The following is an 11,425-nucleotide window of genomic DNA, read 5'->3' on the forward strand; positions in this document are numbered from 1 at the left end:
GTTCTATGAAGACCGATTGGAACGGGACACTGGTTATTCTTAAACCAGTCTTCGCATAATCACATCTTCAACTTTTTTTAAATTAAAATTATATATACACAATACAGAAGTACGACGTAACGGTAAGTGTGTTGAACTTTAAATATTTAAATACACAATATACGGTCGACCGAACGATTGCCCATTAAGTCTTCGCTATTTTTAAATCATAACAACGTTACACAATAATAGATATTACTTGTCAGTGAATAGTGGGGCAATTAATAACAAAGTTGTGGCCTTGGTGGCTTGGCATGTGTAGTACTGTTGTGTTGTATAGTTGTAATGTCGGGGACGTCGAGGCAATACGTAGAAGTCCGATGAATTGAATTTGAAGCAACCAGTTTTTATTTTTTATGTTTTAATACACTCGCTGTAAATATGTAATATTATGCTATTTTTATTTTAAAACTTTTAAAACTTAGTCTTCAGTTAGCAGTAGTGGAGCAGACCCGTGTATGATAAATGTCTAATACTCAAATTTACTTGTACCAACGTCCAATGACATCTATAATATAAGATTTATATTTTAAATATTTTACGAAACGACATTAAATTATACTTAAAATACTACAATTATACTTATAAAACTATTATTATATTATTCTAATCGGCACTATATTATATTTTAAATTATACTTTTTTACTTTAAATTATTTAATCGATCATCAGCTGTTCGGATTTCAGACCGTAGAGGTATAGGATGATAATTATTATTTGATTACTATGCTAATTATATTATTGTCTAGTAATATTTAAAAAAAAAAATAAGCACCGCCTACCATAGACTATCTAAATATAATCTAAATAACTACTTATCTGGTTCTGACAGTCACAACAGCTGATCGATTAATGACCTCGTTATCATTCGATGGATTATCATTTATTAGTAGTATTCACTTGTTAAACAAAATAAACAAAAGTCGGTAACAAATAACAATATTGAATATATTCCACGGACATTGTAGTAATCTGTGATAGTCACCAGTCACTATTCACCATAGTCGCCAGTCGGTTGTTCATCTGATATTATTGTTCAGTTCAGCTTCGAAGGATTTATTGTGTGGTGCGCATACTTTTAACGTTTTCTACTCGGAACGACGACGTGCCTGTCGTGGAAGCTTTTTCAAGTACGTACTCAACTTAAGAACTCGTTTATTTTTTAACGAGCCAAATAATTTTAACTTTAATTTCTAAAAACACTTGTTTTCAAAACAAATTTTATTAAATTAAATTTATATAATTTTTTTAAAACGCGTAGACTTGAAATGGCGACAAGATTAAAATACTTGTGTTCAAAATGTATACAATCCAAATTGTACACTAATTATTTAAATTTATCCAGAAACTTGAGTAAGTAAAGATAATTAATAGAGTCTATAGATGAAAATTTGGCGTATAACCTTGTCCTTGCATTTTGAAGGTGTATTGACCCATGGCCTTCATATAAAAGACTCTGTTCACCAACGTAATTTCCAAACTTCACCTAATTATTGGAATGCAGAAACCTCTGGGACAGGACGCAAGGGTGATAATACAGGCCACACGGGAATACTTTGTCCAAAGTGTCAAACAGCCAATTTAGAGTTTTTTTTAAGTAATATATTGCCAAACTTCTTAAAATTATAGTATACAAAATTTATTTTATTTTTTTGCCCTATTATAGCTTCTAATCGATTTTTGAGATGTCAGCGATGTGATCATATATTCAAAGTGATATCTGCCGAAGAAAATAATTTAAAAGATGTAACAGAAGAGCAAAATAAATTTAAACCACCACCAATTCCAAAAGAAGTAAGTAGTTATTTCAAGAATCATTATTTATTACAACAATATTGAAGCATATTTATTAGTACTGTTTTAGTATTTATTAACATTATATCATAGTGTTTGACACTATTGTAATCATTTAAACTTAAAATTCAAGAAAATTATATTTGGTTGAGGTTGAGTATGAAGTTTTTATTTTATGTATTCAATCATTCCCAAAATAATCTATTTCAAAATATAACTCATAATTTGGCAAATATTTTTATTATGTTAAAATAAAGTTTTCTTAATATTATTTTGATAAAGATAAATATTTGATGAGTTATTTAATTGTACGCAAGTTTCAAAGTTCAGATATATGATAATAATAATTAAAAAAAATAAATAAAGTATTTTGAAACATTGATATTTATAATTAGATAAATGCTGTTGTAATAATAAATTGTGTTTGGTTTATTATTAAATTAATTAATATTTAATACATTTATTTTAAATATTTTGTTTAATGCAGATTTTTGTAAACCTTAATAAGTATGTGATTGGCCAAGAGCTAGCTAAGAAGGTGTTAGCTGTGGCAGTTTACAACCACTGTAAACGTATTATTCATAATATTACAGCACCACAAAAGAATGATTTAATTGATCAACGGTTACTAGATAATTTACAAAATTCAAGAGGTAATTGAATATGAATGATATGTATGAATATATAACTATGTTTTTATAAGTATTAAAATGACTTTACCTATATATATATATGATTATTAGATAAGGTCATTTAAGTTTTATACAGTTAAACCTCTATGTAAGAATTATTCTGAATCAACTAATTTTTCCCTTATAAAGGTTTTGTTATAGAAAGACCTGACTAAAATATTTGGGATATAGGTTATATGGGTATATTGTTATTTTCCATAGCAAGAAAATGTCTGTCTTATAGGTGCCATTATGGAGAAGTTGTGCTGTATTACTAAAATTATTTTTAATCACCTTTTATAATTCTCTCTCTTTTTTTTTAATACACAATTTAATTAATAGTTTATTTTTATAATATACTCATATCATATACTTTATTTTAAAATTGTTTAAATAATATAAAACAAATTGTTGATTAAAAATTTAATTTTAGAGCATTTTCCTAACAATCATATATTTGGAATGCCACAAGTGGATAGTACTAAAAACAGCCAAGAAGAAATTAAAATTACTTCATCATTTGATAATACACTGTTAGAAAAGAGTAACATTATATTGTTGGGGCCTACTGGTTGTGGTTTGTACTTATTTATTTTAATATTATTTTAGAAATATAATGTACCAATTATTTCAAATTTATATTTATTACAGTGTTACAGTATAATTTATGAATATAAATTATATACATTTAAGTTATTTGTTTTTGTTAGGAAAAACGTTACTGGCTCAAACAATAGCTAAACAATTAGATGTACCGTTTGCAATTTGTGATTGTACAAATTTGACACAAGCTGGTTATGTGGGAGAAGATATTGAAAGTGTAATTGGGAAACTTTTACAAGCTGCAAATTATGATGTTGAAAAGGCTCAAACTGGTAATTTATAAATTTAAATTATTTATTTATATAATACTATACAGGGTGATTCTTTTATCATGAAACACTCTTAATTTCAAAAAGTATTCATGTTTTTGAAAACATTTTTTTACATAGTTTCAAGTTGTTAAAAAAACAACGTTTTTATTAAATAATGATAATTTTAAATATTTTTTATCCTTATATATTTTTAAGTTTTTTACATATTTGAACAACATAGTTTTAATTACATATTCCAAAGCAGGATAATTTTCTGAGTATTTTGATACATAAAAATTGAATTTAGGACGATTAGTTTAAGGGTTATACATATTAAAAGTTTAGACAAGTGGTGTAGTGGACAAACATTTTGTGGGGTCACCCCGTACCACTACGCTCCGCGCAACAAAACTTTAAATACTTATTACTCATAAACTACTCACCCTAAATTTGATTTTTATGTATCAAAATACTCAGAAAATTATTCTGCTTGGAATATGAAATTAAAACTATGTTGTCATTCAATAAAGTAAAAAACTTAAAAAGATATTATTTTTTTTAATAAATGGTTGTCTTTTTAACAATTCGAAACTATGTAAAAAAATGTTTTCAAAAATACTAATACTTTTTGAAATAAAGAGTGTTTCATGATAAAAGAATTACCTTGTATTTGTTCAATGTTTTAATAATAATACTATTCTAAGATCTCCAAGAAAAGTATGTGGCTAATGTTTTAGATATAGAAAAAAAATAGTTATATCTTTAATATTGTCAGCACTAATTTAATTGTAAACAATTAATTTTACAATATTTTTTGACTTTTAAAGTATCAATTTTATATCTATCCATAGTCTTTTTATCTTACATCAATAAGAGTTAGTTTTTGAAAATATTAAAGTTAAATCTCAATAACTACATATTATAATAGAGTCAACTAAGTACATTAGTAGCTAGCCAAGTTATTAGTCATCACTCATCATATTTTACCATTCACCTGATTTATTGCTCAAAATTGTGTTTATATAATTTCATGACATAACTAAATATTATGTATTAAGCATGTATGGTTATTTAGAAACAATGCATGCAATAATACTGTGCTAAATCTATGCTGACAATGCATCTTGTATTATACTCCCAACGGATTATTATTATTCTATTGTTTATAAATCTTTAAATTAAAACTGTTGGGTATATACTAGAATAACAATTGAAGCAACATTTTGATGAATGTCGAGTAGACATTTTATAATCTATTATCTATTATCATCTGTACTATAATTCAGGTATCTATATTTTCTAAACATGATTAAAATTAACTATTAGTACCTATATACATTGTTTTATTTCCAGGAAATTATGTAAATATTTTATCACAGTGGTTCTCAATATTTTTTAGTTCATTGCACACTAGGGTATTTTATATAAATATTGGGAGACTATATAATTTATAATATGTATGAACGATTTATATTTCCAATAATTTTGCCGTACATTCAAGGCCAGTTCACAGAATACTAGTGTTCCATAGCACAGCAATTCAGAACCACTGTTTAATCATAAAACGGAATATTTAATTTTAGAAATACTGTATTTTATAATTATTAGTCAAAATGCTATAGAGTTTTTATTATTTATTCACCTTGTGTGTTTGATTAAAATGACTAATGACATGAATACAATTATTGATGTTTAAAAATGTGTCTATGTTACTATGTATAATACAATATTTTTTTCAAATGTATACATCAATGTTTCTCAACGTTTGTATTATGGCGATACACTATTAAAAATGTTCATACTTTGTGACACAATAAAAAAAAAAAAAGAACAATACCTATTCATTTTTGTAAATATATTATCAACAAGGTTCGTGCATTTAATATTAGTACTTCCCGACACATTTGGACTTACCCAGCAAAACACCAGTGTGTCATGACACACTGGTTGAGAAACACTGGTATACATTATGACTGTATATGATTTCTTCTAATTTTTAGATATTTTATATAAGTATAGATTGTCTTTAGCGCCTTTGCTATATTTTTCTAAATGGCTAATAAAACTTTTATTTATTGTCATCAGTTAATTGTTATATCTACAAATATTTTTGTATTTGCTCAAACTAATAGATACAAATTGTAATGGTTTTACAATTATTTGATTTACTTGAATGATGTCAGGTTTATCAATTTAGTTCTAAAATGGTAAAGTAAAATATTTTGCTATCAGGACTTCCAACATAGTCATTCAATATATACCAATGCGGCAATACTAAATAGTTTTATTTATGTCTATTAAAATAAAGAATATGATTTACATTTATTTTTAAATTAACCATTGTGGTCACAATACATCAACAAAATGGTTACTTTGTATTGCAATTTTCTTAGAAATTTAAAATATCTCTATTTTACAATATGTCTAAAGCAGTAAAATTAATAGCTCACTTACTTTGTTTTAAATCCATAAATAACTACAATATTTGTCAGTTTTGCTATTTGAATATACTTAAATATAATAAATAATGTTTTAGGAATTGTTTTCTTGGATGAAATTGATAAAATCGGTGCTGTACCTGGAATTCATCAACTAAGGGATGTTGGAGGTGAAGGAGTCCAACAAGGAATGTTAAAAGTAATTTTGACCATTAAATAAATTTCATAGTGATTTACATAAAGTTTTTTAATGGTGCACATTAGATTGATCTATCTCTTGTGATGTCATAATTTTTTTTTATTATTGTCAGTTATCAGCTTTTTTTTCTAACAAAATTGTTAGATTGAAAATTTAATCTTTTATGCAGTATAGTAGAGAAAAACATTAATATTTTTAAATGCAAATCAGTATAAAAGAATATTGGTGAACAAAATAATTGTTTTTACGAGATAAAATTGATAATAAAAAACTAATAAATATATTTCTCATCTTAATTGGACATTGTACCACAATGTGATTGTACTAGAAAAAGTATATATATATAATAATATAAACTTATAGTCTATTTTATTTTATTTTTTAATAATTAACTATTTTACAACATGTAATATTTTTATTGAAGTTTTTGTCCTTTTTCCCCCGACTTTTACTCAAGACTGTATGATTTGTGGTATATTATTATCTTTATAATAATATTTTTATAATAAATCTTATATTTATTGTTTTTCTTATAGATGTTGGAAGGTACTGTTGTTAATGTACCAGAAAAAAATACAAGAAAGCTTCGAAATGAAACAGTACAAGTTGATACTACTAATATACTGTTTGTTGCTTCTGGCGCATTTACTGGTCTTGATAGACTTATAAGTCGCAGGACAAATCAAAATGTAAAGACTAAATAGTTAATTCATTTACCATCTTAAATTGGATTTAATTCATTAATTGTTCTTATATTCAGAGTCTAGGATTTGGTGCAGAGATTGATAGTGAAATGGGAAGTAGAAGAGCTGCTGCTGAAGCTGATCGTGTTGCTTCAACAGCTTCATATACTGATATTGAAAAAGAAAATGCTGAACGAGATGGGTTGTTAAAAAAAGTCGAACCAAGAGATTTAATTCAATTTGGAATGATACCTGTAATTAATAATTCATTTAATAATAAAATTAATTTAGCATATAAATAGACTTATTGGTATGAGTAAATCATGTAACTTATTTTAAAAATAATTTCAATATAGTTATCATTAAAATACTAATTTTTATAACAATTTTATTTTGATCAGAAATGCATATACTAGAAATAAAAAAAAAAAGATATTGAAAATTACTTGATTACATTTTCAATTAAATTATTTACTAACTTAAAGTTTTAATTTTAAGTAAATTGTTCACGAATTATTTTTCATAGCAAAATATTTCTTATTAACTTAACTTATATTATATAGAAAATAATATAATATTTTTATATTCTAAGTATTTATATTTATTAATTATAACATTACTTAAGATATATTTTTATACATGTTATTTTTTTTTTTTACTAGGAGTTTGTGGGAAGGTTTCCAGTTTTGGTCCCATTCCACTCCTTAAATAGAAACTTGCTAGTACAAATTCTAACTGAGCCGAAAAATAGTACAGTCAAACAGTTCAAGTTACTATTCAGCTTAGATAAAGTTGAATTAACATTCACAGATGAAGCACTAAGAGCGATTGCTTCACAAGCCCTAGAAAAAAAAACAGGTGCTCGAGGGTTGCGAGCAATTGTGGTAATAATATACTCTAAATTCTAACTTTTTATGAAAATGTTGGCACTGAAATAATTAGCCACTCAAATTTTAACATTTACTGACAAAATACAATAAGGAATTTAATTTATTGATTATTTTTATGAAATATAATAGTTTAGTAAAATATTATTGTGCCATCAACTTTAAAAATGTACTTACATAGTTACATACTACAATTTTACTAGACTACTGTACTTAATAAACTGTTTGTAAAATTAATAATAATTTACATAGCATATTACTTAAAATTTCTACAGGAATCAATTTTGTTGGACCCAATGTTTGAAATTCCTGGATCTGATGTCGTAAGCGTACATGTTACTGAAGATGCAGTCAATGGTAAAATGAATCCACATTGTATAAGAGGCCGTCCAATTGACGAAAGAGAAGCCAAAATGGATACAAGAGCTAAAGTGGAATAAATTAATGCGGTTTTAAAAAATATTTAATATTTATACTGTCAAAAATAACTAAAGTTTGTTAAACAATTTATAGAAACCTTTATTCAAGAAATATTTATTTCTTGTTAAATAAATGTTGTTCTTGTCTTTAAATTTTTCTAATATTTAGAATTAAACGTTATGTAAATTTCATTATAAGAGTAAAGGTACATAGTCTATGTATTATTTGTGATACCATATGATATATAAAAATAAGTATTCATAATAAAATCACTTCTTAACAATAATATAAATTATTATTTTACTTTAGAATAGTTATACTATTAAAAAATTGACTTATTTGTGGATATGTCATAAACTCATAACCATCGATGTATATTAGGTATATAAAATTATAATTTATTATTATTATTATGCATTAATAATATTTATTGAAATATAAAAAATAAATATTTTTTTTTTAACATTTTGTTTGATATTTAAATTCTTTAATAATTATCTGAACAAGAAAAACTAAGAGAGAACTGAGGAAAGTAAATAATCACTAAACTGTACTACAGTAGGACAATAACGTGCCAAAATAGGCACTTTTGCGACAATTGCCTCAACAACAAAATGGGCAAGTGGATAGGTGGGTTATTGGGCATTGGATTTAGTGCAATAAAAAGTTTTTAATAGTATTAGGTACTATGGTTAAGTAAGTAAAAAAAAAAAATGTAGATTAAGAGTTGTGGGTGCATGGATGGTAAATTGGTAAATATATATTGGTATACCAAATACTTTTCATTCAAATCTCAAAATAGTTAATGAAATATAATATAATACTCATTTTTATTTTTATTATATAATATGCTAATATGAATTATAAGTTTAAATGTTTACATTACTATGAAATGTAATTAAATATCCAACTGTGTGTTATCATACTACGAGTGCTAGTGGCGGTCAAACGGGTGGGGTATGAGGGAGATAGATCCCCCACCATGACTTTTTTTTCTTTAATATTTATAACAATTAAATTTATGTATATTGTACTATAATGTTAATGTATTATATTTTGTTTTATTTTTTACGCCACATCCCCTCATGACAAAATCATTTGACCGCCACTGAAGAGTACATACAGCACTAAAAGGGTATCAAATTTATGGTTATGCACTTATGCCTAATATCAATTTTTTAAATTAAGGTAAAATAGTACTTTATTTATAACAATTGACGAGTGTGTTGTTAATTGTTATTGAATATTCACGATTATTGAGCGGGGTGGTAATTCCCAAACATTTTATACAAGCAACTAAATATTAATAATAACAGCCTTGTTCCTAGAATGAGTCTAGAATCTAAATAATAATAATATACGCTAATAGGCGTTGTCTTGCGAAAAAAATTTAATACATTAACATTATAGTACAATATACATAAATTGAATTGTTATAAATATTAAAGAAAAAAGTCAAGTCTATTTAAAATAGTAGAAATTCATTCAACTAACTTTTTTATAAATAATTATAATGACTTATGAGTTATAAGGCATTTAGGCATCTTACGTACAATTTTCAAGGTTTTTGATCGAGCAAAATGTTTTTAACAATAACGACTATAACGTCATTTATTTTGTAAAAAAAAATTAATAATGTTGTACATGTCTATATTATAATATGACATCTAGGTCTAGCTCATAATAGTAAAGATACTAAAGAAATATCAGTACCTACCTATAAATTATAAAAATTCAAAAATATTTTGAAAATTATGACGTAATGTAGGTAATATTAATATGCCTAAAAATTTGATGAAAATTGTTTTAAACGTTTTAGGAGTAATAGTTATTTTACGCTTAAATAATAAATTTAAAAATTTAAATATTGGGCGCTCAATATTAAAGTTGATTTATATACATTTTATTTAAAAAATTAAAAAAACAATGACAACTTATAAGTTACCTCTTATTAAATATCTTAGTTTTTTGATAAAGTAACAATTTTTCATTTTTATTTGTATAGAAAAAAACCAAAACAGTAAGTCGTATGTTTTTAACCTTTTCTAAGCCATGGAGCCCTTTAAAGTATAAAATATAATCACAGACCTGCTAAACTCACAACCACGTGGACCCCTGAGTAACCATATACTGATATACTCAGTAAACACTAAACATAGCACGTATAATCTTAGTGTATAATAAGGATAATTTTGAACACTTCGGTTTATGTATATTGTATATACGTAGTTATTATTCGTATACTATTTTATGACATTTTAAATATAGGTTGCTATTAGGAAATCAAAAGTTGATAATGATTTCACTATTTAATATAAGGGTGAAAAAATAAAAATGGTATATATTTATAGAAAAGCATGAAACTAAACATTTTGAAAAATGAAATTGAAAATGTTACACTTATGATAAAAGAATCACTCTGTATATGCAATTGACGTGCAATAGTGATATTTTAAACATTTTAGGCCCCGCAAATCATCGGAACAGCCCTGTACGTGTATAATAAGGATAACTTTGGTGTATGTATATACATATAGTTATTATTCGTATTTCGTACAATAATGGTATAATATACGTTGAAATAGGTTGATTTTATTTTGCCAATAGGTATAAGCTTATTCGTATATTTTTCGTTAAAAAACTACGAATATACTACGTTAGTACGTTGATCGTACGTCGATGATAGGTATAAACTTATTAGTATATTTTTTGTTGAAAAACTACATTTATTCTACGTTGATGATAGGTATAAACTTATTCGTAATATATTTATTATTTAAAAAATGGCCGAAATCACAAAAATTATTCAAACTATAGAAATATGCTATATGTTGTGTTTTATCATAATGCCAATGGGTGACTTCTTCATTCAAAAGAGTCACCTTTGAAAAGACTCACGTATAACTCCTCTCCTCACATTTGCTTATTATTCTACGTAAAAATAGATTGTAAATATTTGATAAAAAAAAAATGTTGTTTTATAAGGCGAATATAATAATATGGTATAAATAAATAATAATAAATATATGTAACCACTAGCCATATATGTATGTAAAATAATAAAATAATAAATGTAATATTTTCAGAAAAAATGATATAAACATCAATATATTGTAATACAATAGGTACTATAAGTGAAATAAATGACTTTAATAGCTATATCAAAAAAATATATAATGAAAATATGAAATAACATTGACTTCAAATTATACTCATTACAGTGACCCACTCGACACCTAATGTACATCAGACTTCCTAAGTACCAACTAGAATTAACTTTCTATCAGAAATCATTTTCAAATGACCAAAGATGAAAATCGACTGCTTCGTAAGATGATGATAGACACAAACATAGGTACAAAAAAACTCATATTGTAAAATCTAATATTTATACATTGCTACGCTAAGAAAAAAATATTTATAATATAGACAACCGGTGA

The 11,425-nt window shown here is 25.3% G+C and overlaps 1 protein-coding gene across 1 annotated transcript; it reads left to right on the plus strand.

Annotated features, from left to right (window-relative positions):
* Positions 1 to 326: 326 nt before the first annotated feature.
* Positions 327 to 8,137, plus strand: LOC132932362 (ATP-dependent Clp protease ATP-binding subunit clpX-like, mitochondrial). The gene is made up of 12 exons (XM_060998708.1): positions 327 to 1,169; positions 1,301 to 1,392; positions 1,463 to 1,636; positions 1,706 to 1,833; positions 2,321 to 2,486; positions 2,938 to 3,081; positions 3,215 to 3,379; positions 5,895 to 5,995; positions 6,532 to 6,684; positions 6,756 to 6,932; positions 7,341 to 7,562; positions 7,841 to 8,137. Exons 2-12 carry the CDS (start codon positions 1,308 to 1,310, stop codon positions 8,003 to 8,005), a joined length of 1,680 nt encoding a protein of 559 aa, XP_060854691.1. The 5' UTR covers positions 327 to 1,169; positions 1,301 to 1,307; the 3' UTR covers positions 8,006 to 8,137.
* The last annotated feature ends 3,288 nt before the right edge of the window (positions 8,138 to 11,425 follow it).

Source organism: Rhopalosiphum padi, chromosome 1 (genome assembly GCF_020882245.1).
Source record: "Rhopalosiphum padi isolate XX-2018 chromosome 1, ASM2088224v1, whole genome shotgun sequence".
NCBI classification, from domain to species: Eukaryota; Metazoa; Arthropoda; class Insecta; order Hemiptera; family Aphididae; genus Rhopalosiphum; species Rhopalosiphum padi.

Excerpts from the sequence above, each read along its gene's own strand:
- LOC132932362 (XM_060998708.1), top strand. The coding sequence starts at position 1,308 with ATGGCGACAAGATTAAAATACTTGTGTTCAAAATGTATACAATCCAAA. Across the intron at positions 1,637-1,705 it reads CAATTTAGAGTTTTTTTTAA|CTTCTAATCGATTTTTGAGA; the intron begins GTAATATATTGC and ends GCCCTATTATAG. Across the intron at positions 3,380-5,894 it reads TGTTGAAAAGGCTCAAACTG|GAATTGTTTTCTTGGATGAA; the intron begins GTAATTTATAAA and ends ATAATGTTTTAG.